The following is a 27,188-nucleotide window of genomic DNA, read 5'->3' as shown; positions in this document are numbered from 1 at the left end:
CTCAGAGGCGCCTGCGCGGAGGCGGTTGGAGGGAGGCCCGATTCCCCTTTGTTCGGGTTCGCCATTTTGCTAGGCAGCGGCAGTGGCGGCGGCGGCGGCGGCTGGAGCCTCTGATTGGGTTTCGGAGTCCGGTACTGGAGCCAATCAGCGCGGGCAGCGAACCGGGGGAGCGAGGCACGGTGAGTGTGAGGAGCCAATATCCAGCGGCCCAGAGCCGGCCCCAGCGCCCCGATTGGCGGGTCTCGCTGACCACTCAGGAGAGGCCCAGGCGCCCGTCGAGCCCGGGGAGTCGAGCTGAGCCTAGCCCAGCAGGGCGGCCAGCGGCCCCGGCCCGGGGCTTGCGAGCGCCTCGGGGCACTCCCGGCCGAGGCCTGCAGGGGCCGCCCCGCGCGGGGATGGCGCCCCGGGGAGCAGGCATCTCGGGGCTCCGACCCTCGCAGGGTGCCAGGATCAGTTGGGAATGCGTCCCCGTTTCCCGACTCTTAGGCCCAGGTTCTCAGGCCCCAGGCCCGGGGCCACGAATGGCCCTACACTAGGGGACACATGCGCGCCCTGGGCCTCGGCGATTTCCTCCTGGTCGTTCTGGCTGCAAACTTAAACCTGCCCTTGCTCTCTCCACTCTCCGGCCCTTGGGGCAGGAAGCCTCCCCCAGGTCCCCCGCTCCCCGCGAGCCGGGTCTGTCTATCTGCTGCCCCACTAGGTCGGGAGGGAGGCCTGGGGAGGGTGCGCGCCCTGGCCGCGGGGTCCCGAGTGCGGCTGGCAACGGGGCTGGCCCGCCCTCGCCTCGGAGCCCTACAGGCCCGCCCCTGCTGTCTTCCTGGTGGGGAGAGGGGGCCGTTAGTTCGCCCACTCCCCGTGCTCCGCTGCGCCCCTCCTCCTAGCCCGCTCCGCCCGGGTCTTCGGCCCGGCGCCGTTACCACCCCTTTTGGCTCGTCATTTCCTCTCTTCCCCGCCCCGTTCGCAGTGGCAGGACCGCACACCTCCGTCTTGGAGCCCAACCAAGCGGTCTCCCTTTCTTGTCGGGGCTGTAAGACTAGTCCATTCGGTGCCTGGAACCTCACTCTTAGAAGATTGATACCCTTGCGCATTCTTTTTCCCGGAGGCTGCACAACTTGCTGTTCATATTACTAATCTTATCCACTGCTCATTTTGTGAAATCTCCCTCCGTTGGAAATGTAGTACAGTTTCGGGGTTTTTTTTTTTTCCTTTGTTTTTGCTTTCGCCTTTCTATGTTACTTTGTATCAGGCTTGAGCCAGTCCACTCATCTCTTGGTTTATGTTTTTCTGATACACTTTCTAATGCTGTGTTAACGTTTTCTCAGCAGATGTTTAGAAGCTTTAACAGTGTAGTGGAGTTTTCCTTAGGGTGAGAGGTTGCTGTTGGCAACCAATTATCCAGCAGTATATGCCAGGTATAATCCATGTGTTGGGGAGCGAGTCCGTAGAGGTCAGTAAGAACTGTGCCCACCTGATGGAAATTGACAGGTGAACAGGTAGTTAATACCTAACGGTTAGGGCTATAAAGGGGCCAAGTTCAGTGCTGTGAAGTATCGATGCGTGAGCTAGCCTCCGTGAAAGGCTTATCACCGCCGCACTTTTGACTGGCCTTGAGGAATGATGGTAATTCTTCCACAAGATGGAAGAGCATTGCTTGAAGAGAAGAAAAGCATGTGCGGAGGAATCAAATTACACTGAGGCAGGAAGATGGGATAGGGAAGTGGGCAGTAGTAGTGATAGTTTAGGGGGGAAAGGTCCAGTTGGTAAAATACTTGTATATCTTGCTAAGGAATATTTTGGAAACAGTTATTATTTTGTATGGAGGTTCAAGTAGAAGGAATCTAGAGCTATATTTTTTTCATAAGATTGAAAAAACAAGTTTCTGACTTGTTTTATGGGTTCTGCCCCGTGATAGTGGCTGAGTTCTTTGGGGAAGAGGAGAAGACTTTTGTCCTAGGACTCTGAAAATTATTTTTACTCATATGAATCATCTAGTGCATTCCCTGGCACATAGAGGTCTTCAGTATCTGGTGCCCATTTCTAAATTCACATTTAATGCTATACAACTGGTAGGTTTCAGAAAACTCCAGTATTCCAGTGCTCTTTCATTACTGAAGCTTCGGGGACAGGTTTTATTTTCACTTTTTAGGATGAGTTTTTCATTGTTGCTTAAATCATTTTCTTAATTCATTTGATTGTCACATTATCGCATTAGCAGAAGAGATGATAGGGCTTAAATAGTCTAAAAAGCATGTATATTTGCCTTTGGAAATTTTGTTCATTTGTTTTTGGATACAGGGCTTTCCTCTATCATCCAGGCTGGAATACAGTGGTGCAGTCATAGCTCACTGCAACCTGGAACTCCTGGGCTCAAGCCATCCTCCCATCTTGGTCTCCCAAAACTTTGGGATTACAGGCATGAGCTACTGCGTCCTGGCCTGAAATAGATGTTTTAACCTTAGTATTTAAACATAGGTATGTTCTGGTCACTTCAAAATCACTAAATACTTTTGCTTGGCATCTTTCTAAAAGGCATTCTAATCTGGTAACTTTTTTGCTAAGTACCTTTCAAGCTTCCACCAGTCTGCAGAAGAATTTCTTTGTCTGACATTTCTAGAGACAGTAGTGTGGCCCCAAGCTTTTCTTCCCGTTTAGTCTGCTACTCACATGCTGAAATGTTTCTGTTCTTGTTTTTATGCTCTCTTGATTTGTAGTACTTCACCTTCCTCCACATCATCACATAGCTAAATCTTTCTCACACTTAAGACCAGTTCATCCTGCAGGCCTCTGACAGCACAGAAAAAAAAAAGTTCAAATAGTACCTTTTCTTTTAAGCCTTGTTGATTTATTCCCAGCTGGAACAAATCTCTGTCCTCCAAATTCCCATATCACTTTATCTCTTAGGATTCCAGTATAGGTTTTTACTCCATTACTAAACTTAAAGACTCTTTGAAGTTAGACTCTTCATCAGAGATTTCTTTTTATTTTTAAAACCTTCAGAACAGTGTCTGGCACATGGTATATAGTTAGTGGAGAGAAGTGCGTTAGAAAGCTCCAATCCAGAAATCTGTAGGATGATGGGGAAGCTGGACAGCCCTTTGTTGTAGTCTAGTCTTTCATCCAACATGTATCAGGACCCACTTGTTGAGTTGTGAAAGAAATTCAGTGAGCCAATGCTGGGGATTTTAAAATAATAGAATATAAAATGTCTGCCAGGCATGATGATGGCTCACGCCTGTAATCCCAGCACTTTGGGAGGCCAAGTGGGGGAATCCTTTGAGCTGAGGAGTCTGAGACCAGCCTGGGTGACATAGGGAGACCCCCTCTCTTAAAAGAAAAAAAAAAAAATAGAAAATATCAAAGTGCATCTTGTGTTGTATAAGGGTAAATACTTGAAACTTTATTTCAGTTACGTTTTATGTTTATGTGTGCACTGAGTTGTGATAATGAAGTGTGTTTCTTACTAAGGGTTGTGATCAAAAAAGTTAAAAAGCTACTGTTCTAGGCTTTGCCTGGTAGTGATTATCAGCTGTGGTTATCCTAGGTCTTTTCATATGCTTACACTAGTTGAGTTTCTGAAGGTTTTAGCTTTGGAGTGTGTGTAGGTCCACATAGAATGGGTTCCTAGTGAGTGGTTGTTTAAATTTCAGCTTTTGCACCTTGGAATAGTGGGGCAAAGAGAATTACACTGAGAAGAGAATGCACTAGGAAGATAATTTTCATGCTAGCCAGAATAAACACTCTTATTATTTGTTTCTCTCTCTTTGAGGAAAAACCATTCAAAACTTTGTGTTAAGAGCAAGAGCTAGACAGACTAAATCTGGCTAACTTAAGTTTGTCATAATCTTGGGCAAAGAGGCACTTTGGGAAAGACTATTGAATTGTATTGCAGTCTTGCTAACTGAATCTCACAGTTGTAGGAACATACGACTTTACTGAAGCCAGTTGCTTATAGCATTAACCGTTAATAGTATCAATATCATGATACAGACTAAATCACTGTCATTAATGTGAGAGAGAATTGCTGCCAGATTTGAAGCTGCTCTTCAAATCTTTATACTCTTCAAAGTATAGATTTAAATATTGCTAAATTGGTTCATTTGTATTACCAGGATAAACTAGTTAAGAAGAAAATATGTTACATCTATTAGTCATTATCATGTGCTTCAAGTTATATTTTAGTCTTGTAAAGATGTAAACTTCTGGATATTAGTCAAAGAAAAAATCTCATATAAGAAGGAAATTTGGAGTTGGGAAGGTGTTGAAACTTAAAAGACATTCCTTTCATGATCCTTATTTTTAAAATAAATGTATTAAGACATAGTTTAGATACAAAGTGTAATAATTTTAAGTGTGCATTTTGATGAGTTTTGACAAATTTGTACACCTGTGCAACCGCTACCACAATGAAGATATAAAACATTTTCATCATCCTACAATATTCCTAAGGCTCCGTGCCAGTCAACCTCCCTCTTTCCTGTCTCCCTGTATTCTCCACTCCCAAGGAACCACTGATCTATTTTCTGTCTCTAGATTACTGATGTCTTTTGGAGATTTTATATAAATGGAATCATATATATTCTTTTACATCATAACCTTAATTTCATTAGTTTACAGACATAAATGTATTGTGTATTAGAGACAAGATAGAATTTAGGGAAGGTTGTTAGTGTCCCTAACAGATTCACAGTCTGGCTGAAAACCTGATTTTCTGTTCTATACCCAGAATCTCTGAGGAGCAGACTTAGTCAACCAATTCCAAAGAGACTGGTGTAAAAATCAGAAAACCAGTTGTTCATGTTGCTGATTATATTTGCTCCCTGTTGGCCAATCTATATGTAAATCCAAATTATAGTTAGATATTTACCTAGTGAGCATTCCCTTAGATCAAGGGCAGTGCTTTGAAGAACCATATGGCCGCAAGTCCTCTCGCTGTGATGACATAGCCTGTTATTTATGGCTCATAGATTCTTATATTGTATCCATTTTGATTATGAGTAATGGGGTTGATTAATTTTTATTTTGATTAAATTTTGTTATATTTTTTCCAACATTCCAACATTCATTTGGGAAATAAGAATTTCCCAAAATTCTTATTTTGAAAATAAGAATTTTCAAGTATGCAGTGAAATTTGAAAATAAACACCTGTATACCTGCCAGTTAGGGTCTATTATTAACATCTTACTATAATTGCCTTACCAGATATTTCTCCACCCATTCATCCATTTTTTTGATGCATTTCAAAGTAAATTTTAGATATCAATACACTTCTTTCTAAATAGCTGGACATATACTTGCACGTATTTTGATTTCTTCTTTCAGACTGTCTTGAGACACCTTGCAAATGATGAATTCCACCAGCATGTGTGGACTTATGGAGAGTGGTACTCTGCTTTGCCACTATAATGAGCAGCTCAGTTAGGCCACGTCATTTTATTATTCAGATGTTGGAATTTATGAGGGCCTACTGAAAAATCGGAAAGACCTATCTACATTTTTGTTTATATATCTGTCCTCCCTCCCATATTTCCAAGATGAGTTACCCATTGCTAATTTATATCATTTTAATTGTTTACTGAAGTCTTTAATAAGCTTCTCAGATATCATTCAGTTTATCTAATTGTATCCTTATTTTTGAAAGCAGATCTTCAACTCTATGAGAAGGGTAAATTTTGGCTACCATATGTAGTGGACCTGAGTAACTTGTTTGGTGGGAAGCAATTATGTGTTACAACTTTAAAGAACCTTTATTCTCTAAAGTATATGTGCAAACTTGAAAATCAGCGTTACGTAGGCCTTGTATCAAAGTGATGTTGCAGCTTAATGAGTATCTCTAAGGTGCAGGTAGTGCTCTGACAGTATTGAAAGGTAAGGTTGTCAATAAGAAATGACTGAAAGCATTTTAGAAACGTGAAAATAGTACTATGTTATGATTGTGCCATATAATCCTAGTTAAAAATGATACTGAATATAAGCATTTCCTATTCTCTTATCCTGTTTTCTTGCAAATAAAGTACAGTGATAAATTATCCAGGTTAATTGTCTGGTAAGGCCTTTATTGACAATCTCACTTTAGTTTCTTTCCCCACCTTTCTAATAGGAGTGTACCTCACAGCCTTCTAGGATCTCCAGAGCGGACAGGAATCTCACTTGGAGGGACCATGGAGCAGTATACAGCAAACAGCAATAGTTCGACAGAGCAGATTGTTGTCCAGGCAGGACAGATTCAGCAGCAGGTATGGAAGTAAAATGGCTTTAAACATCACAGCAATGAAACTGATAACAGCACCACTCAATTGGTTGGTCTATTTCCCTGGGGAATTATTTGAAAGGTACCAGATCTTGTGAAATATTGGGTCTGATGGCTTGTGCTGAAATGCCATGTCTAGCCCATGACCACTTAGAATCTACTCTTCATGGGTGCCTAGTTATAGTAAATTGCCTCTTTTATCTCATTATAAGTAAAAACATCTAGTCTGGTTTTCAGATGGAAATTTGGACTTTTAAATTTTTCTGGATTCTATTTGGTCTTTTTCTCTTCTTGTTTGAGCTAACTTGTGATTTAGTAAGGCTTTGGCCACAACAGACAAACCAATATAACTTCCAAGAAATCTTCTGTTCTTTGATTTGGTCTGCCACATTTTTTATTCAGAAAAGCTCTGGTTTAACATTAGGATAATACTTAGACAGTCGTTCTTATGGATAAGCACATATTAGAAAGGAATTCCCTGCTGCTGGTTTATTCCTAATTAATAGATTGCTTTCTTGAATTTATACACAGGTTAAATTTTCTGATGCTTTATGCTTGGGTTTATTATAGTAAAATTTCACTTTTTTCCCACCCCTAGAAGAAATTTATTATGCTTCTATTTGACCTTAGGCCAAGATTGATATTTTGGAAATATTTTGTTTTCAAAATGGAATTTAGCTAATATAGAAAGATAGTAGGGAAAGCAAAGGAAGTATTGATGATGAGTTGTTCCCATCTAATGATCAAAAGGAAGGAGCTACTCTTAATTAAAAGACAAACTCCCTTGATAGCTTTCCCTTCCATACAGCTGCTGTGGCCCTGGCAGGTTCCTTTAACTGCCTTTTTAGAGAAAGGGATTCCACAAAGGGCCCTCCATTCAGACCAGTACTCCGGAGGGTGGGTTTTTATTCTTTCAGAATTTGCCATTAGTGGATGTAAAAATAAGGTTGAATCATTGAAATGGCTCTTAAAGCAGTCCAGTTGGGTAGAAATAATCTTAGTTTTGAAGCTGGGCATGGTGCTGCATGCCTGTAATCCCAGCTACTCTGGAGGCTTGGCTTAAGCCCAGGAATTCAAGACCAGCCTGGGCAAAACAGCAAGACCCCATCTCGAAATAAGTAAATAAATAAAGTTAAAAAAAAAAAAAAGAATCTTAGTTTTGGGACATAAGAGCATTGACGTCATGAAGATGATTTTGGTTCACAGTGATTACTTCTCCTTTCTTTGTGACTGCATTTAAGCCCAGAATTTTTTTTATGGTAGTTTCAGGGCTATTAAAACCTAGTCATTTTTTCTTGTGAACTCATTTGAGGAGATAAAAAGAGCACTAAATAATTGTGTAAGTAGAAGCATCAGATTCCTGTTTCTGGAGGGAAAGATTGCATTACAAATCTTTGTGTTAATGATGACAACTGTTTTGAGTTTTTGAGTCACATTTTGAGGTCCACTCTAGAGACAAAGGGCTAATATCTTTAATGCTACTACCTTCAACAAAACAGCTTCAGTATAGGGCGTCTGTACATTTTGAAAGTCCTTCAGGCTTCCCTCCCTCTCCTCCAAGAGGTAAGGTGATCTCATGTCTTGAACTACACATTTCCTTCCTGACATATTTCAAGCTCTTCCTGTTCCTGTTCTCAGCAGCAGGGTGGTGTCACTGCTGTGCAGTTGCAGACTGAGGCCCAGGTGGCATCCGCCTCAGGCCAGCAAGTCCAGACCCTCCAGGTAGTGGTACCCTCTCTGATTCTCTGTGAGCACTGCATGAACTTCTCCTCTCCTCATGTCTGGTGCTGTTTGTGTTAGGATCTCCAGTAGGAATGGCAAAGTCAGTTGCATGTCTTTGATGCTGCTAACTTGTCTTTGAGGCTTCTAAGATGCCAGTTTCCTAATGTTTTGTGCCAAGTCATATAGAGACCCCATATCAACTTTCTGAGAATTGGATTTGACTAGCATGTTTCTTTGAGAACGCCTGGAAAAGAAATGATGTAAGTGACAGGAAGAAATTCTTATAAGTGACATTAGAATTTATTCAGGGCTCAAACTCTGATCCAATTAATTGCATGGTAAAAATTTTGTGTATTTGCGTTATAATGGAGAAGGAAATATATACATATATAGACACACATAAGCTAGGCTAGGCTGTGCTTTATTTTTATTCAAGGGGCAACTCAACTGAAAAATAATCATTACACTTGGCAAGGTTTATCTAAGCACTGAATCTTGTTAATCTCTTGTTAACTGCTATTGTTTCCACTACCTTTCCTGTGGAAATAGTGACCTGTCTTATTACTAGATGTGCAAAGATTACCCCAGATACCTCTTGGTTAGGCAGAAGCAGGATATGCTTTCTGTAAGTCTTAGGTATGAAAGCCACTGTGATAATTCTTGGTTAATCAATACAGTTCTTTAGCATTGTGTATGGCTAAGTTAAGTATCCTAAATTGGGTTCTAATTTGACCAGTTCCTATAAGAAACAGGAGTAGGAGCACTAGTCTACTCTGTATCTGTAGGTTACTTTTATTAAAATGACTGTATTTTTGAAAAATTGGCAAGATTTGGGTACCCTACTTTTTCCCTCCATTGAATTGGAAATGATTCAAAGTAGAATCTAGAATGTAGAACTGGCATCTCACTTTATTGCTAGTGCTGCTAAACATCCTGCAGATAACTACCTCTTATTGTTATCACTTCACTTTATCCTTTCAGTCCCACCCCTACCCCTGCCACCAATAGTGTTTGGTAATGATATACAACCAACTTTGAAAATAAATTAAGCTGAAAGAAACTGAGCTTGTAGGCACTCCAAAACTGTGTTCAAATCTCACAGTCCAACAGCTTGTTAATGTTTTTCATGCTTGCTTCATCTTACTCATATATAAAACAGTATTTTGGATTGTCATTAACCCCTTGTGGAATAGGAATGTAACATGCTCTTAACTGTATGGCTTCTTGTTTGATGCATGTGTCTTTGTAACATTTTTCTGTTGTAAATACAGTGAGCTCTTTGGAGTCTCAAATCATTTATCATGTGCATGAATAGCACATCAGTTGGAGAGGAAATTAAGATGATGAATAGATAGAAAATTATTAATAGTTGTATCTTAAAACTTGTGTTTCCTACTTACATAGATTTTATTTAAAATAAGTGGAAACAATATGGAAATAATAGAAACCTTTCCTCTAGGGATCTGATTATTTTGGGAGAATTTTAAATAGTTATTTTGGTTATTCATGCTGCATGTATTCTGAGAAATCTCTCTTGATACAGAATATGCAAGCATTTGATGTAGCAAAGGGAATGGGGAAATAAGGGAAGGAGATAGCATGAGAGAGTCAGGCTGTAAAGTCCTTAAAAAAGTAAAGTAAAGGCTCTCATTGGACAGTTTAACAAAACTTAGGATTTCAGCATTCCTGGTGATTTTAATACATTAGTGGCGGTGGCGGTGGTGGTGGTGATTGTAGGAGAACCTCACTATCTAACCTACTCATCTAGGACAGAATGATCTTTTAACTAATTGCTGTTACTCGCACATACTTACATTAAGTGTGAATATTTCAGCCATGAATATTCTGTTCTAAGTAATTTCTGTCAAAGATAGAGTCTGAAAATGAAAGTTTTGGACTATTCCATGGATCATTCCAGTTCACTTCTAAAGCACTTTTAAAGCACTTCCAGAAAGCATTCTATTAGGTATTTTTGTATTGGGACTTAAGATGTGACAGAGCACTTGTAGTGACCTGGCTCCTACAGTAGTCTGTTTACTCATAGGAGGTTGAAATTTGTACACTTGACTGCTCTGTGTAATTTCAATATTTGTTGTTGCTTCTGATAAAGCTAAAATAACCATGTGGATATTATAGAGGCCAGTGTGAGGAATTCCACCATGGAGACTGCAAACTGACCAGAAAGTATTTTTAAGAAATCTTTAGTAGTGAGCTCTTTAAACAACACACATATCTAGAATTCACAGAGTAAAATGAGCAGGGTAAAGGTATACATTTGATATTTTAGCTTGAGAGACTATAGGGAGAAAAGGGTCATCCTCTACATGAGCTTCCAGAGCTGCTTGCTACCCAGCCTCCTGGAGTCATTGCTGGGTACAGTTTTATTTACCTTCTTCACTTTATTTAGAATTTGTACTCAACCACCATCACCACCATCACCTTTCCCTCTCATTGCCTCCTCTCCAGCCTTCACAGAGACCATCCCTGGATTGATTTAAACAGGCAACTAACCTTGCCATTATGATTAAATGTTTGTCATGGATTTAGCCCATGTTTGGTGACAAATGCCTTATATCTACTGAGACTTCTCAAAGACTCTGGATATTCTCCATTATGTCTGACCTTAAAGTATTGAGCTTGGCATTTAGTAACAGGTATCATAGATATTTAAAGATAACTTGAGGACTTAAGACATATATTTTCTTAGTCTTTTCTACCTTTTCCTTTTCTAGCAAGACAGCAGAATAGTTCCAGTGATTGTCTTTTGGTAAAAACCATTTTGTGTCTTATGTTATTTCATTGTTCTTATTTTATTTCATTCTAGGTCCAAGGGCAGCCATTAATGGTGCAGGTCAGTGGAGGCCAGCTAATCACATCAACTGGCCAACCCATCATGGTCCAGGCTGTCCCTGGTGGACAAGGTCAAACCATCATGCAAGTACCTGTTTCTGGAACACAGGGTTTGCAGCAGGTGAGTAGTATTTAAAAATGTTGAGCAGTATATCAGAGGAGAGGTTTCAAAGAATAGATTATTACAAACTGATAATTGATAATGCATTTAACTGCTTTCTAACCCACATTTTGCATTCAGTTGATTTTCTGCCTTTATAGTACCAGTGATATAAACTAGAACTATGCAGAAATTGGACAGCTCCAGTAAAGACCAAGATATTAGACATGATCTTGAATTGCTGTAAAGTATATAAAGAGGTTAGAATCTAGTTTATAGTATATTTTATTTTAAAAGAAACAAAAATGAATATTTAGAAAGTTAGAAAAATAACAAAATGAGCAAAAAGTGGGTCCAAATTTATTAAGTAGAAAACTGACGTATAGAAAGGATATATAAAATCTAGATTATTTAAGCAGACCAATAAAACAGGTAAATCCAGTTGAAAGACTGATTGAGAAACAGAAAACAAAAGTAAGCAAAGATGTAGAAGAGATTAAAGGAAGACCAGGCACGGTGGCTCACGCCTGTAATCCCAGCATTTGGGGAGGCTGAGACAGGTGGATCACTTGAGGCCAGGAGTTCAAGACCAGCCTGGCCAACATGACAAAACCCCATCTCTACTAAAAATACAAAAATTACCTGGCCGTGGTGGCAGGCGCCTGTAATCCCAGCTGCTTGGGGGGTTTGGGCATGAGATCTCTTGAACCCGGGAAGCGGAGGTTGCAGTAAGCCAAGATTGTGCCACTGCACTCCAGGCTGGGCACCACAGCAAGACTCTGTCTCAAAAAAAAAAAAAGAAAAGAAAAAAAGAAGAGATTAACAGAAATATGTAGAAATGTTACATACAACTCTGGTATCAAATTTTTAAATTAGATTTTTCTCATCAAGATGGCAAAAAAAAAAAACAAAAAAATCATTATATCCACTGCTAGGATGGATGTGGAGAAAAAGAATTATCATTATTTTTGGTAATTTCAAACTGTGGAGTTATTTTGGAAAGGCACCTCACTATCTGTTAAATACAACGAACATTTGAGCTAGCAGTCCCACTTCTGAGAATCTGTCCTATAGGAAGAAAAGCATCAATAGTAGGGAGAAATTATAAAGACACTTTTCATAGCATTGTACTAGCAAAAAATAAAATTGTAATCTGAGTGTCCATTAATTAGAATAAGGAAATGATTAGAATAAATCATAATATATTCACATGGAATATTGCATCATCGTTAAAAGAAATGAACTGTTGACTTGGGGTGGGTTAATATTGAAATATTTTTAGTGAAAATAATTTGCAGAGAAATAGTGTGTGATCTCATCTTTGTAATTCATGACCAACCCTTCATGAGTATATGTTTATAGTCATGTAAAAGGGAGTATGAGAGAACTATTAGTTATTCTATCTAAATCTTTGTATTGTTTCAACAGTTATAGCAGTCATATTAATGTCTTAGTTTTCTGAAGGAATTTTAAGTTGAAAAAAGCAGCCATGATCACACTGCTCATAAATCAAACTTGTACTTTTTGTGTATTCTCTTGTGTTTTCATGCATAATTTTTGGGCATAACTGTACCATGCATGTGGGGTTGTGTTTTCGTTGTTGTTGTTGTTGTTGTTTTTTAATCCTTTCATAATGTTCAGTCACCTTGATGAATCAGAATTTCTAATTTATAAAATATAGTCAAGGATTTTGGTTTTCATTTGCTTTTGTAGGTAAACATATTTGGGCACAATAGTTTTATTTTTCAACTGAATTCTCAGGATAATTTCTTTGGATTGGGGATTGCTTGGGTAAACGGTAAGGGCATATTTGAGCCCATTGGCATATTTTTGCCTAGACAGAATTGTACTTGGGATTAAAAATAGTTTTCACATTTCTCCTTGCATAAATATATGAGGCTTTAAATATCTTTTCAACATGTGCTTTCCTCAATTCCCTATTGCTATATCCTTTCTGTTCTTCTCTCTTTGCTTCCTCTCCAGCCCCGCTTGCTGCGCCTTCTCCACTGTTGAGTAGAGACAGTGTGGTATTGTTAGGATCAGTATACTGTGAGTGTAGTGATCCAGCTTTCATTACCAGGTCTGCCATTAAATAAGCATTCTGATCTTGGCCAAGTTATTTAATTGTTGGTTTGCTCATCTAAAAATAAAATTTATATGAGATGATATCTAAAGTTCATTCTAGCTCTAAATTCTGTGATTTTTATGGGGTTTTATTTTGCTATAAGGAACCTTCAAAGAGTTATTTCCCTGCTTCCAATAAGGCTATAACTAACCAAGCTGAAAAAAATATATTCTGTTACATAAGTAAAGCTCTCTACGTGAGATTCCATAGCCTCCCTTATAATGCTTAAGGCTTTACTCCCCTTTGTATAGGAGTTTTTTTTTGTTTTTTGTTTTCCCTCGTTAGTGTTCTTTGCATAGCCATTTTTTAAAGAAGGGTACTTCTTAACCTTTTTTGAATTGTATTCTCTATTTTAGAATCCTAGTAAAGCTTGCACCCTCTAAGAAAAAGTACAGATGTCCAGTCTCATGAAAAATTCTGCATATAATTTTAGATTAAAATCCTTGGCCTGAGAAAGACATTGGAACCAGAGAGAGCCAAGAAATAGATAGAAGAATATTGGAAGTTGGCATATAATAAAAGTGTTGTAAACATATCAGTGAAGAAATGGCTGAAGAATGATATAGAAAAGAAATTGATTTCTACTTCATACTGTATTTTTAAAAATATTTGCTAGGTGGATTAAAGATCTAATTGTAGAAAAGTAAACTTGGAAAATTCAAAAGAAAATTATAAGAGAATTTTTATGCTACAGAGAAGGATTTTTTAAAAACAAATTGACTATTTTAAAACATCATATGCATTGAAATCAAATAAAAGTAAACAAGGTGAAACCTTGGAAAATATATTTTTAATACATATAACTGAGTTTGTATTCAGAATATGTATAAATAACTTTTATGTATTTATACAAAAATAGAAAAATGGGCAAAGAATATAAATAGATAGAGGAAATCCTAATAGCCAATATAAACTTAGAAATGAAGTTGGTTCACATAACCAGATAAATTTGTTTACTTATTTATTTGCCAATACTTTCTAAATGCCAATTAGGTAAGTATTTGGAAAAAATAATTAAGAAAACCTAGGCAATCTATCCCCTAACAAAGTAGGACCCATGAATGTCTCTAAGACGTGGAACCCATTGACCTGTTTTTTTCACCTTCCTTCCATCAGTAGTCCTTTTTCCTATCAGCTGGTAGACTTTGTGATAACTTAAGATTCTAGACATGTTCTTCTTTCCGGACCAAGGTGGTCCCAAGTTGAAATTGTAGATGGAAAGTGACCTGGCTATAAAAATCTAGCTTTCTGAAAGTATCCTCCTTCCAAACGGCCATCTCTGTTGAAGCAATGCTCAAATAAAAAAAGTTTGTTGATGGAATTAATGGTCAAAGAGGTAAAGAAGAGGTTACTTAGTAGTAGCCATGCATTCCGGCTTTTAAGTTTAGGAGGTATTCTTGAATATAAAATACTAGAAATTTTGAGCTCTGGGGCTCTCCTCACTGCTTTCTCTTTTGTACTTAAAAAAAAAAAAATGTATCCACTAGTTATATGAAAATAGGATTTTGTACACCCAACATTTAAAGGGTTGTACTGCAGTTTTTTAGTTCCAAATTTTAGAGAAATATTTTTCAAGATTCTTGTCTGGTTTTTGATAATACTCCTAATAAAGTGGCTATAGCCATTAAAAAAAGAAAGAAGATAGATTTGGATAGCACATGATCCCTTGCTTTCCATAATTGCTTTCTAAGGTTTAGCTAGCCAATCCTAGGACCAAATAGGAGATACAAATTAAATCAACAAAAATTTGACAAACATTAATGACAGTAGTAAGTATTGGTGAGGTTATTGGAAACTAATAGGAGGAATATAATGTGTCACACTGCCTTAATTATCTATTACTGTATAACAAATTATCCTAGAAGTTAGCAGCTTAAAGCAACAAACATTTGGCGAGGCAGGTGGATCATGAGATCAGGAGATGGAGACCATCCTGGCTAACACGGTGAAACCCCGTCTCTACTAAAAATACAAAAAAAAAAAAAATTAGCCAGCCATGGTGGCGGGCGCCTGTAGTCCCAGCTACTTGGAAGGCTGAGGCAGGAGAATGGCATGAACCTGGGAGGCAGAGCTTGCAGTGAGCCGAGATCACACCACTGCACTCCAGCCTGGGCAACAGAGCGATGCCCCGTCTCAAAAAAAAAAAAAAAAAGTTTATTTGATAGTTTCTGTGAGTTAGGAATCCTGACACAGCTTTGTTGGATTCTTTCAAGGTCCTCTCAAGCCCCTTATCAAGGTGTTGTCCTGGGCTGTAGTCGTCACATTTGACTAGGGTAGAATACATTTTGGGTTTTTCCTTTGTTTTTTTTGAGACAGGTACTCGCTCTGTTGCCCAGGCTGGAGTGCAGTGGTGCAGATCTTGACTCACTGCAACCTCTGCCTCCCAGGCTCAAATGATCCTGCCACCTCAGTTCCCCAAGTAGCTGGGACCACGGGCATGTCCTAGCATGCCTGGATAATTTTTGTATTTTTCAGTAGATACAGGGTTTTGCCATATTGCCCAGGCTGGTCTTGAACTCCTGACCTAATCTGTTCGCCTCAGCCTCCTAAAGTGCTGGGATTACGGGCATGAGCCATTGTGCCTGGCTGTCAACATTTTTAATATATATATTATTTCCTCTGTAAAAAAGTACTTCATTATTCACCAAAATGGCAAGGTTAAAAAATAATAATAAAGCACTTTAGAGTATATTTTATTTTATTTTATTTTATTTTATTTTTTTGAGACGGAATCTCACTCTGTCGCCCAGGCTATAGTCGGCTCACTGCAACCTCCGCCTCCAGTTCAAGTGATTCTTCTGCCTCAGTCTCCCAAGTAGCTGGGATTACAGGCATGCACCACCGTGCCCAGCTAGTTTTTGTATTTTTAGTAGAGACAGGGTTTCACCGTGTTGGCCAGGCTGGTCTCAAACTCCTGACCTCAAGTGATCCACCCACCTCGGCCTCCGAAAGTCAGGGATTACAGGCATGAGCCACACCACGCCCGGCCCAGAGCGTATTTTAAATATACATGCTTTTCAGTATATATGTTTATACCACTGCTATCTTTTATGAAAACTGAGATTGATTTCTTAATATCAGGTATCCAGACAGTGTTCAAAATTCCCTGATTGTTTCATAAATGGAAAATAAATTGTCTCTACTTCATAATGGAGGGCAGAGCAGGACTTCTTTTTTCCTCTTCAGAACATTTTCTGCTTTCTAGAGAAATGTGGATAACTCTCAGGACCAAAGGAGACCAGTGTCAGTAGAGTACAATCCTTTTTTATGTTCTTTTCTGCAGATACAGTTGGTCCCACCTGGACAGATCCAGATCCAGGGTGGACAGGCTGTGCAGGTGCAGGGCCAGCAGGGCCAGACACAGCAGATCATCATCCAGCAGCCCCAGACGGCCGTCACTGCTGGCCAGACTCAGGTAATTCCACTAGCTCTGTCACACAGGAGCACAACTGATTTGGAAGAGTCAGATAACTTGTCAGATATTTCATGTATAGCATGTATATAGAAAAGGGGATGAAAACCATAAAAAAATTTGTTTTTGGCCAGGCATGGTGGCTCACACCCGTAATGCCAACACTTTGAGAGGCCAAGGCAGGCTAATCACAAGGTCAAGAGATCGAGGACATCCTGGCCAACATAGTGAAACCCCGCAAAAATACAAAAATTAACTGGGTATGGTGGCACATGCTATGTAATCCTAACTACTCAGGAGGCTGAGGCAGGAGAATCACTTGAACCAAGCAGGCGGAGGTTGCAGTGAGCCGAGATTGTGCCACTGCACTCCAGCCTGGCAACAGAGTGAGACTCTGTCCCAAAAAAATAATTTTTTTTTTTAAGGACTACATGGTTCTTTGTTAGTATCTTTGGGATCTATTGAATTGGGTCGTTATTTATTTCCTCCAGACACAGCAGCAGATCGCTGTCCAGGGACAGCAAGTGGCACAGACTGCTGAAGGGCAGACCATTGTCTATCAGCCAGTTAATGCAGATGGCACCATTCTCCAGCAAGGTAAGTGTACCCATAAGTTTCCCTAGGACTTCTTGGGGCAACTTTTTTGTCCTTTAGGCAACTGATACCTTTAGAATTTGAGTGGTGAACTTGACACTGCATATTTTTTGGACAAAAAAAAAAAAAAGATTTCCTCTAGCTCTCCATTGATTGTTGGTTTCTTGTCACCATCCATGACCAACAGTGATTCCATGTGTAGCAGTTTCTACAGTGGTTGCTAATCTAGGGATTGTGTAAGCTTTTAGGGAAGAAGTGTTTCTAAACAGAAGATTAGAAATAGGGAGTTTATTGGGAAAGAGAGAAATAGATCAAAAATCAAGTTGACTTTAGAGTGCTGTTGCTGCTTATGTTTTTTTCTGGGTCACTCCATTACTTTAAATGACTATTACGTATACAGCACTTTTACTTAGAAGAGTTCTCAAAGAGCCTCTAGTCTAGTAAGAGAGACATGTGAACAAATAAATACAATGCAGGGCCCTCATGGAAGTATGTTCTAGGAATAGATAACATAAATAATAGAGAGATCTGTTTGGTCTGGGAGGAGGAGTGCACAAACTGAACTTGAAGACTTTTGGAAGCACTTGTTAGTCAAATAGTTAAATCAAAAAAGGACATCTTTGTTAGATTCCATGACTTGGTGATTGAAAATTTGCAATATACAAGATCCAGAGAGTGCACTGTGTGCTCTTGTATTACTCGGGGGAGGCCCTGAACTGGATTGAGCCCAGGCAAGAGCTCAAACAGAATGGTGAACAAATCCTGAAGTGCTGCTGTTGATAGTCTGGGGACTTGGAATGTTTGGTTTAATTTTAAGTTTTAATACTACAACTGACTCATTGTCAGTTTGAGATAAACAAAGTATAAGTTTTAAAATCTCTGTCCTGAAGCAGATTGCTCATATGTACAAGAGCAGTAGGTACAGCTATAGTCAGACTGACCTGTAGAAGAAGAGACCACCAAACCTTTTCACCTTTTGAAAACTGCTAAGGATAGAGTTACTCAAAACTGGGACCTAGAGAGTTAATAGAATTTCAAAGATTGTGATTACTTGGATTATATATAGCACACCAGAGTGGGAGAGTGCTTTTTCTCCCCTTGTGTTTTTCAGTGTGTTTTGCCAGGATCAGTGAGTGTGTGCCAGATAGAAGAGGGACTAACTATGTTCCCTTCTTTCTGTTCTGTGTGCCTGTTTTTTGTTTGTTTTATGTTTTGTTTTCTTAAAGTTACAGTCCCTGTTTCAGGCATGATCACTATCCCAGCAGCCAGTTTGGCAGGAGCACAGATTGTTCAGACAGGAGCCAATACCAACACAACCAGCAGTGGGCAAGGGACTGTCACTGTGACACTACCAGTGGCAGGCAATGTGGTCAATTCAGGAGGGATGGTCATGGTAAGAAAATGTATTTTTCAGCTTTGTCTTCGAAATTTTCTTGAACATGCAACTTGATGCCTCCTAAAATTTATTATGTTGACCTCTTGGGATTGAGATCGATCCTTAAGGCAGTCAGTAATCTACTTTTACAATAACATTATGACAAACCATAATTCATTCTGGGCACCTACTGTGTGCCAGGGACTATTCACCAGGGACTATTCTAGATGCTGGAGATCAAGCAATGGATAAATAATGATTTTATGCAATTCTTTTCAGAATTCAAATAATGAAGGGAATAATATATTAATCTTTGAGAAGTGGAAAGTAGTATTGCCCATGATGGACGAAATAAGAAATAAGCTAAAAATTAGAAAGATTGTAATTGATAGAGAAACCAAAAAAAAAAAAGTATGATATAAATGTATTGGGAAGATAGGAAGACTTGGGTGGTGTGAGTGAAAGCTAAATCCTCATATGTCAAAATAGGATGTTAAAATGCATAGATTAAGAATGAGTAACAGAAGTCTGCACAGAGGTGGAGGAAGCTATGAAAAGAAACAGAAGCAAGCCTGGCTCAGTGGCATGCACCTGTAGTCCTAGCTACTCGGGAGGCTAATCCAGGAGGATGGCTTAAGTCCAGGAGTTTGAGCTCAGCCTCGGCAACATACGAGACCTTGTTTCTACGAACTAAATGATAAATAAATAATTTTTATAAAAGATTAATATAGTTATTCAAAGCAGTTGTATCTGGGAAAGAGCTGTGGGGTACAGGACTCTGTTACTTGTTTTCACATTTAGTACAGTGTTTTGGTGTTTTTTAAGAAAAATTAGGATTGAACTATAAGTTAACTATTAAATTATTTTTATAAATATAGGCATTTAGTAGCACTTGGTCTCATCTATTTTTGTGCTGTTTTTTTGTCTTATGACTACTGTTCCTGACCATTAGATGGCAGCAGAAATATCTACAGCCATGGGTAGACATGAATTAGGGCGTGCTTATATAGTTTCTCAGAGTGGCACCTGAACCTCCTATGACACAGTTATCTGGGGTGTTTGTTTAATGTACAGATCTTAAATTTCTCCAGGGATCTGCATTTACCCAAGTACCCTATACAAATTACTTTTTGTGGCATTTAGAAAAAAATGGATGAAGAGAAACCAAGAAACTCTATGTCCATACTTCATGCCACCAATAAGCTCTGGTTTCCTGTTCACACAGATGGTTCCTGGGGCTGGCTCTGTGCCTGCTATCCAAAGAATCCCTCTACCTGGAGCAGAGATGCTTGAAGAAGAGCCTCTCTACGTGAATGCCAAACAATACCACCGTATTCTTAAGAGGAGGCAAGCCCGGGCTAAACTAGAGGCAGAAGGGAAAATTCCAAAGGAAAGAAGGGTATGTATAACATTGGGAAGGATATAGGAGAGGAGAATAGCAGGGTTCTACTTTTGAAATTATCTTTTATATGGCTTGTTTTCTCATGTACCTTCCAAAAAATTGACGTTAGATACTTATCTCTTTTGTAAGAGTTAGCATTTGTTATTACTGTATGCAGCTGCAGTTATAACAACGAAAACAAACAGTGGCTTAAATAAGATGTTACTCTTTTTCATGCATAAAAGTAGTCCAGAGATAAATTATCTTGGACTGGCAGCACATTTTCACAGTTCTCAAGACCTGTTTCACTGCTTTAATATTGCTAGTGTGCTGTTCATAGTCCAAGATTCCTGCTTAGACTCCAGCCTAGGAAGAAAGGGAATAAGAAAGGTATCCTTTCTTTCTTTTTTTTTTTTTTCTGAGACTGAAGCTTGCTCTGTCACCCAGGCCGGAGCACGGTGGCACAATCTCAGCTGACTGCAACCTCCCTTCCAGGTTCAAGTGATTATCCTGCCTCAGCCTCCTGAGTAGCTGGGATTACAGGTGCGCGCCACCACACATAGCTTATTTTTGTATTTTTAGTAGAGGTGGGGTTTCACCATATTGGCCAGACTGGTCTCGAACTCCTGACCTCCAGTGATCCACCTGCCTCGGCCTCCCAAAGTGCTGGGATTATAGGCGTAAGCCACCGTACCCGGCCAGGTACCCTTTCTTTCAAGGAAACTTGCAAGAAGTCGTGTACCTTTCACTAGCCAGAATTTAGTTACCTGATCACACTTAACATGCAGATAAGGCTAGGGAAGTCCAGCCAGGTGGGGTGGCAAATGCCTGTAGTCCTACTTGGGAGGCTGAGGCAGGAGGATCACATGAGCCCAGGAATTCAAAGCTGCAGTGATTCATGATCATGCCACTGCAGTCCAGCAGCAACGGTGTCAGAGTGAGACCCTGTTTCTAGAAAATAATAATAATAATAAACTTTAATGCTAGGGAAGTCTTTTTACTGAACACTCATTTGCTCAAATGAAATTTGGCCTGTTATTAAAGCAGAGGGAAGGGTATATTGGGAAGTATAGGTGGTAATCTGTTATTTTTTTAAAAAAATTCATACTGTAAGCATTCACATTCTTACATTCTTACTAATTATATATGGTTAGCTATCTTACTTACTAGGTGTTTTCTCCAAAGCTTTCATCATCATTCTAAGTCATAATTGTCCCTTGTGGCTTTGATCCCAGCTGTCTTAAACTTTGGAGAATGGAATTTGTGCACTAGATAATTGTGCTGGTTCTGGATAGTATTAATAGTTAAATGGTTTTATTTCTCATTTTAGAAATACCTGCATGAGTCTCGGCACCGTCATGCCATGGCACGGAAGCGTGGTGAAGGTGGACGATTTTTCTCTCCAAAGGAAAAGGATAGTCCCCATATGCAGGTAGGAATACATATACCTTTTATTCTTCTCTTTATTACCTTGTATTGACTTGAGTTGAAGACTTCAGCAGTGTCCTCTTGCTATTTTCATACTCTGGGACTACTCACATTCTCTAAACTAGATGCAATCTTATGTCTCTTTAATCTTGAAATCACTAGGCCAGGCTTGGTGGCTCATGCCTGTAATCCCAACACTTTGGGAGGCTGAAGTGCGAAGCCCAGGATTTCAAGACCAGCCTGGGCAACATGGCAAAACTCCATCTCTACAAAAAAATACAAAAACTAGCCAGGCCTGGTGATGCATGCCTGTCGTCCCAGCTACTTGGAAGATTGAGATGGAAGGATAACTTGAGCCCAGGAGGTTGAGGCTACAATGAACCAAGATGGCACCACTGCACTGCAGCCTGAGTGACAGAGTGAGACCCTGTCTCAAAAAGAAAGAGTACTAAAGGTTTTTAATCCAGTGGTCTTTCTTTGCTCTTCATCTTTGTCAGTTATTACTATCCATTCTTTCTTGAAAGTCACACTTTTCTTAATTTTCAAGAAACAAGTTTTATTTTTACTGAGCAAGTTTTATTACCCTATCACAAATATAATTTGAATGTTTACTTTTTTCCCTTCTAACTGATGTGAGCCTGGTCTTATCCTCTCTTCTTTGGCTTAGGTTTATAAAATAGCTGCCTAATTTCGTTTCCCTTCTTCCACTCTTGTCCCCCTCTAGCCTACTCTCCACATCCTAGTGTCATCTTTTTAAAATGTTTATCCTATTAAGTCACTGTTCTGCTCAAGCTCCTTCAACGCTTACCCTTTCCCATTTGCGCTTGGACTGACATCCAAAGTGATTACTACTATGCCCAGCAAAGCCTTGCATGCTCCAGCTCCTGTCTAACTTCATTTCTACTTCTTGGTCTCTATGCTGCTGCTTACTGTTCATTGGTCTATTTCCTGCCATGGGCCTTTGTCCTTAGAATTTTCAGTCTGTATGCCCTTTGCTCTATCTTTTACATGGCTATCTCCCCATCTGTTAGGTCCGGGTTTAATTAAATACCCTATCTAGAGTAGGTCTCTTCTCTCTCAGTATTTTCTTACAACAGCTTTTCTTTTCTTTTTTTGGAGGCAGTGGTGTGATTATGGCTCACTTTAGCCTTGACCTCCCAGCTCAAGTGATCCTCCCACTTTAGCCTCCCGAGTAGCTGGGACTATAGCCACGCACCACATGCCCAGCTAAGTTTTAAAAGTTTTGTGGAGATGGAGTCTCACTTTGTTGCCCAGGCTGGTCTCAAACTCCTAGGCTCAAGCAAGCCTCTTGCCTCGGCCTCCCAAAGTGCTAGGATTACAAGTGCACACCATTGCACTTGGCCCTTTTCTTTACAGTGTAATAATAATTAAGTCGTTGAATTTTTCGAGATTGTTTCCTTCACTAGACTATAAGTTGTATAGAGGATACAGGATTGTTTTGTTCTCTGTTATATTTATTGGACTTAGTTCTATTTAAGTAAGTTGTATTTAAGTACTGACTTAGATGTATTTGTTGGGTTTGGTATCCAGTTCTGAACCAAGCAATCAGTGTTTCTTGAATTAATAGATTCCTCCCATTTGCTGATACTCCATTCTATATTAACATCACATTCCACTTGCACTATTGCAATATCCATTAAATTAATCTCCAGTTTCCTCTAATTGACCTTATATAGTACTGCCAGATGGTTAAAGTGTGTTTTTTAACCTGCCAGTCCCCAGGTCAAGAATGCATGCTATTAATAGTTCCTCATTTCTTAACTGCATCAAATCTCAAACTATTTCTATATAACGTCTGAGCAACTTTGCCTTATCACCCCTCTCAACAGTCAAACTAGGTTTCCTCGGTGTCCCCACACATGAACACTAACAACTCTTTCAGTGCTATTAGTCCTCACCTGTAGTGTGAGAGCCCCTCCTTTCTCATTGCTGTTCATTCATACAGTGTATGAATGTGGGCCTGACAGCTATAGAAGGGCATTGTGCCAGGAACTCTCCTCATTCTTTGTGCTAACAATATGATCTTGGTCAATTCAGCCTCTTTATTTTTATCTGTAAAGTGGAATACTGTTGATACTTCATAGCAATGTTGTAGAGATTTCATTCAGTAATCCACATTAGGCATCTATGTAGCACCATACCTAGTGCATGGTGAGTTCAGTAAATGCTAGTTGTTTTTGCTCATTGTTCCAGACCCAGTTCCAGTCTTCCATCTCCAGAAGTCTTTCAGCTTTTTCTCAGATCCTGCCTACCAAGGCTTCAGAGCCTTGGTATGGGGGAACTAAAGCTGGTTCTTGCGGAGTGTTGCAAAAAGCTTCCAAGGATTTATCCTTGTGTTAACACTGTAGGTCTTAAGTGAGAAACAGCATATAGAGTTTAGTGGAAAGAAGATTAAATGGGAGTCAGGAGATTTGGGAGTTAGCCCTTGCTGGGCTCCTAACTTTCTGACCCTGACCCTAGTCCAGGCAAATCACTTTACCCATCTGGCCTTCAGATTTATCTGTAAAATGAGTACATTAAAGTGTATAGATTCTAATGATTCTTTCCAGCCCTGCTAAGTACTTAGTATTTAAATGATGATCAAAAAACAGTGACAAAAATACAGCATGACATGGGTTTTCTGAATCTTTTCCTTAGCCACCTGAATACTCTTAACCCTTAAGTATAGAGAACAACACAAGGTTCTTAGGAAAGAGATACACTAACAGTTCCGGAGTGTTTCACCATGGAGCGCAGGCCAGACTTCAAATTCTTTTAAGAATAAGGTTTATTGTCTCTTCTTTCCTAATGGGACTGCACTTAAGCCATATATGCAGACTTAAGATATATTACAAGCCTTTGATTTACTTCGTAAAGTTATGCGTATTCTCTTGAGGATAAGTAGTGAGCCATCAGTCCTGTTGCTTTTGCAAAGGACTTTAATTATCGTGTCATCTTTGTCTCTAGGATCCAAACCAAGCCGATGAAGAAGCAATGACACAGATCATCCGAGTGTCCTAACCCCAGGCCATATGATGGAGCTGATCAAGGTCATGTTTCTCACCAGTTTCTCACTGTTCCAGGAAATTGATCAACTCTTCCAATGGGACATTGACGATCACATTCTGCCCTTTTCTACAGGACGGAAACCACTTAGTTTTTCATAAGTGGCTCAGTATTACAATTGCAGCAATGCCTGGCAAATTGAAGTTGCAAGCCTTTGTCTTACTCTTTCAGTCAGGACCTATTTCAGACTGTTGATCACACTGACATTTCATGGATTCGGATGATGCAAGGAGACACATGCCACCCCAGCAGTACACAAAGCACTTACGTTGACTGGTGACATGAGCCAGCCATCTCAGCAGGGAAAAACAACCTTCTCAACCAAAACTGCAATCAGGAAAGCAGCAGCCCACTCCTTCCCATGGAATCTAGACAGTATTTATCCCTCTGGTGGGGGAATCTCACACTGACTAACTGAATGGACGCTTTGTATTCAGAGATGGCTTCCAAGCAAGGAAGTTCTATCTTGTGATATGGAAACAATAAATTTCTGAGATACATTCTTCTAATCTGTGGTAATAATAAGAATTCCTGTCTGCCTAGATGGTAGGTTGGTATTTCTGGACTCTAGCCAAGAAAAAGCTAACTCTGGGGATAGAATGATAAAAGCCTCAAGCACTAAAAATATACATTGCCGAATCTCTTTTTCTAGCTTTGAAAAGTTGTGGCCTGCTTGTCCCTCTGTTGACTGGTCATCTGGACCATCGTACTTGCTGTGGCTACTTCTAAGACAATGTAGAGGATATTGAACCTTGAAACTGCCTTTCCTAAGTAGAGAACAAGACTATTCAACAACTTCTTTGCTGAAGCACTGAGGACATTTGTAGTACTCCTAAAGGGAGAGCCAAACTAGAGATTTTCAATCATAGACTTTGTGACAGCATTTGGGGAGCTGAAAGGTTCATGTGTTTCATCCTAGGAGGAGAGAGTGGGGGAGAGAGAGAGAGAGAGAGCATGTACACCCATATGTTATCATAGAGCACGATTCTCCAGTGGATGGATACCTGGAATGGATCATTAAGATGAAGAGAGTAATTCACACTCTAGAACCTTTAACAAGCACTGAAAGGAAGAAGCCTGAGATTTGGTCCTTGGCAATTTCTGGAAAGCACTGATCAGTCACGCTGTCCTGAACAGAGTCCAAGTTACCCACTAAAGCTTGAGGTGGATGTTGGCTTCACTCCCGCAGCACAATGCTGGCCCTAGAAAGCGAGCATTTTCATTCTTCCCGTGGCAGCTGATTCTTTGGTGCCAGTTTTCATGTTTTCTCCATAGGCCTTGTGCAGAAAGGTTTTCTCATTGCATCCGTACTGTGAGAATAAACTGCAGACTAGAAAGAAACATGCCTGCAGGGTCAGGAACTGGGCCACTGTTCCCAGAATGGGTTGTGCCTCAGAATTCTATTTCTCTTTTAGATGTTGAACCCTGAGAGAACTAAGATGATATTTCAGAAGAGTTGGCTGCCTTCTCTGGAAACAAGGAAAACCCAATAATTCTGAGGAACATTGGGGTCAAATACCAAGAATAAAAATTGGTTCTTTGACTTCAGCTTAACTGTATTAAGACAGAAATTAAGCCCTCTAAAAACACCACAAAGAGAGATCATTGTAATGATAGAAATAGAGGTACAGAGCTATGCAAAGGAAACAGGAAGTGAAATCTAGTCCCAGGGATCTGGTAATCTGTCCTGGCTTCCAGATGTCAAAGGGCTGATCCTTTGGTAAGCTCACTAGAAACTTCTGGCTCTCTACAAGAGTTTGGGATATTAATGTTATTCAGTAAGTCCCAAGTTTTTCAGAGGATAGATTACTAACAATGAGGAATTTATATTCCTTGGTTAATTTAGGAGTCTAAGATGCAGAGTTCAGAAAGAAATTACTCAGACCTAACTGAGTGCTTAAGCCGCCAACAGTTAGAAGATGCTATTTATTTGTGTCTGTAAGTTTGTACATAGTAATGCCAACCTTGTTGCTGAATTTTTTATTTGTGGGGGATGAGTTTGAATTTTGTTTGAAATGCTTCAGTTGTCATTTTGTCATTGCATTTCAAATAGCTCATGACCCTTTTCTTGTGGTCACTTTAGCACACCATAGTAGCCCACAAAGTGGGGGCAGGGTATTGACATTTGGATTTTTTCTTTGATTCTAGTTCTTTTATTGATTTTTATTTGTGACTGTAGTGATGACTTCACAGATGGAGAAAGAGTGAATGGATGAATGAATAATTGGTTTAATGCTTAGTTATGCAACTTGAGTGCTTTTTTTTTGGCAGGATAATTTAAAGTGTATATATTTTAACTGCACTGGTACATTGAACATGTCAGTGTTGATGCCACTGGACCAACAGAGCATTTTGTGGCTATAGGGTGCCTGGTAATAATGTCTTGATTTTTCTTTGGGACTCAACTATATCGAAGGTTTTTCCCCCAGCAGTATGGGGGTGTACAGGTGATCGATCATTAATGTCATTGCAATTGTTATTTTTTAAAATAAATTTATAAAAATAACCAAAAAGTAATGTGACTTTTGGGGAATCTGCAACTCCTGGGTTCTAGGTTGTGTTTCCAGTGTTGAAATTGTGACCTTTGCCAACAAGACATGTCTGCATGGACGGTGTCTCTCTAAACAGTATCTAACTTGTAATGTCTGGGCCTCTTAGCTTTATCTCCCCTTAATTTCTTCCCTTTTGGCCCTTCCACCCTGTTGAGGAGATATTTTCTGTCAATTGCAGGCTGATCATACATTTGATGCTACTACTGAAAGTGTTTATCAAAATGTGACGAAAATTGGCCCTTATCACAAAAACAGCCTTGATTAAGTATTCTAGAATTACAGGTAGTGAAGATATATTTTTACATTTTGTTAGATTTTGTTTTGGCAGAACACCA

General features: G+C 39.6%; 2 protein-coding genes across 38 annotated transcripts in view; both read left to right on the top strand.

The window, feature by feature from the left end:
• Positions 1 to 68: 68 nt before the first annotated feature.
• On the top strand, positions 69 to 26,814 carry NFYA (nuclear transcription factor Y subunit alpha). 19 transcript variants are annotated; one of them, XM_074038136.1, is made up of 10 exons: positions 69 to 179; positions 6,099 to 6,234; positions 7,890 to 7,970; positions 10,795 to 10,941; positions 16,329 to 16,460; positions 16,949 to 17,054; positions 18,296 to 18,444; positions 19,652 to 19,825; positions 21,138 to 21,239; positions 24,203 to 26,814. In XM_074038136.1, exons 2-10 carry the CDS (start codon positions 6,160 to 6,162, stop codon positions 24,254 to 24,256), a joined length of 1,020 nt encoding a protein of 339 aa, XP_073894237.1. In that variant the 5' UTR covers positions 69 to 179; positions 6,099 to 6,159; the 3' UTR covers positions 24,257 to 26,814. The 19 variants fall into 19 exon arrangements, 17 of the variants coding, with proteins under 17 accessions (XP_073894237.1, XP_015304926.1, XP_073894234.1 ...); XM_015449440.4 differs by having other exon boundaries at positions 18,278 to 18,444; XM_074038133.1 differs by having other exon boundaries at positions 7,890 to 7,973.
• The window catches only part of LOC102134704 (adenylate cyclase type 10-like), a 40,682-nt gene continuing 39,377 nt past the window's right edge, over positions 25,884 to 27,188 (top strand). For all 19 annotated transcript variants that reach the window (XM_074038108.1, XM_074038129.1, XM_074038110.1 and 16 more), the window contains exon 1: positions 25,884 to 26,021. The gene's annotated coding sequence lies outside the window, so the exon portion shown is untranslated. The remainder of the gene's footprint in view (positions 26,022 to 27,188) is intronic.

The sequence above is a fragment of the Macaca fascicularis genome, chromosome 4, assembly GCF_037993035.2.
Source record: "Macaca fascicularis isolate 582-1 chromosome 4, T2T-MFA8v1.1".
In the NCBI taxonomy this organism is placed as follows: Eukaryota; Metazoa; Chordata; class Mammalia; order Primates; family Cercopithecidae; genus Macaca; species Macaca fascicularis.
The sequence above is the reverse complement of the archived record's forward strand: the minus strand, read 5'-3'. Positions and strand labels throughout refer to the sequence as shown.

Bases quoted from the DNA above. Each gene is read 5' to 3' on its own strand.
- NFYA (XM_005553070.5), top strand. From the start codon at position 6,160: ATGGAGCAGTATACAGCAAACAGCAATAGTTCGACAGAGCAGATTGTT. The intron at 16,461-16,948 runs GTAATTCCACTA...TATTTCCTCCAG, and splicing joins TCACTGCTGGCCAGACTCAG to ACACAGCAGCAGATCGCTGT. The intron at 17,055-18,277 runs GTAAGTGTACCC...GTTTTCTTAAAG, and splicing joins TGGCACCATTCTCCAGCAAG to TTACAGTCCCTGTTTCAGGC.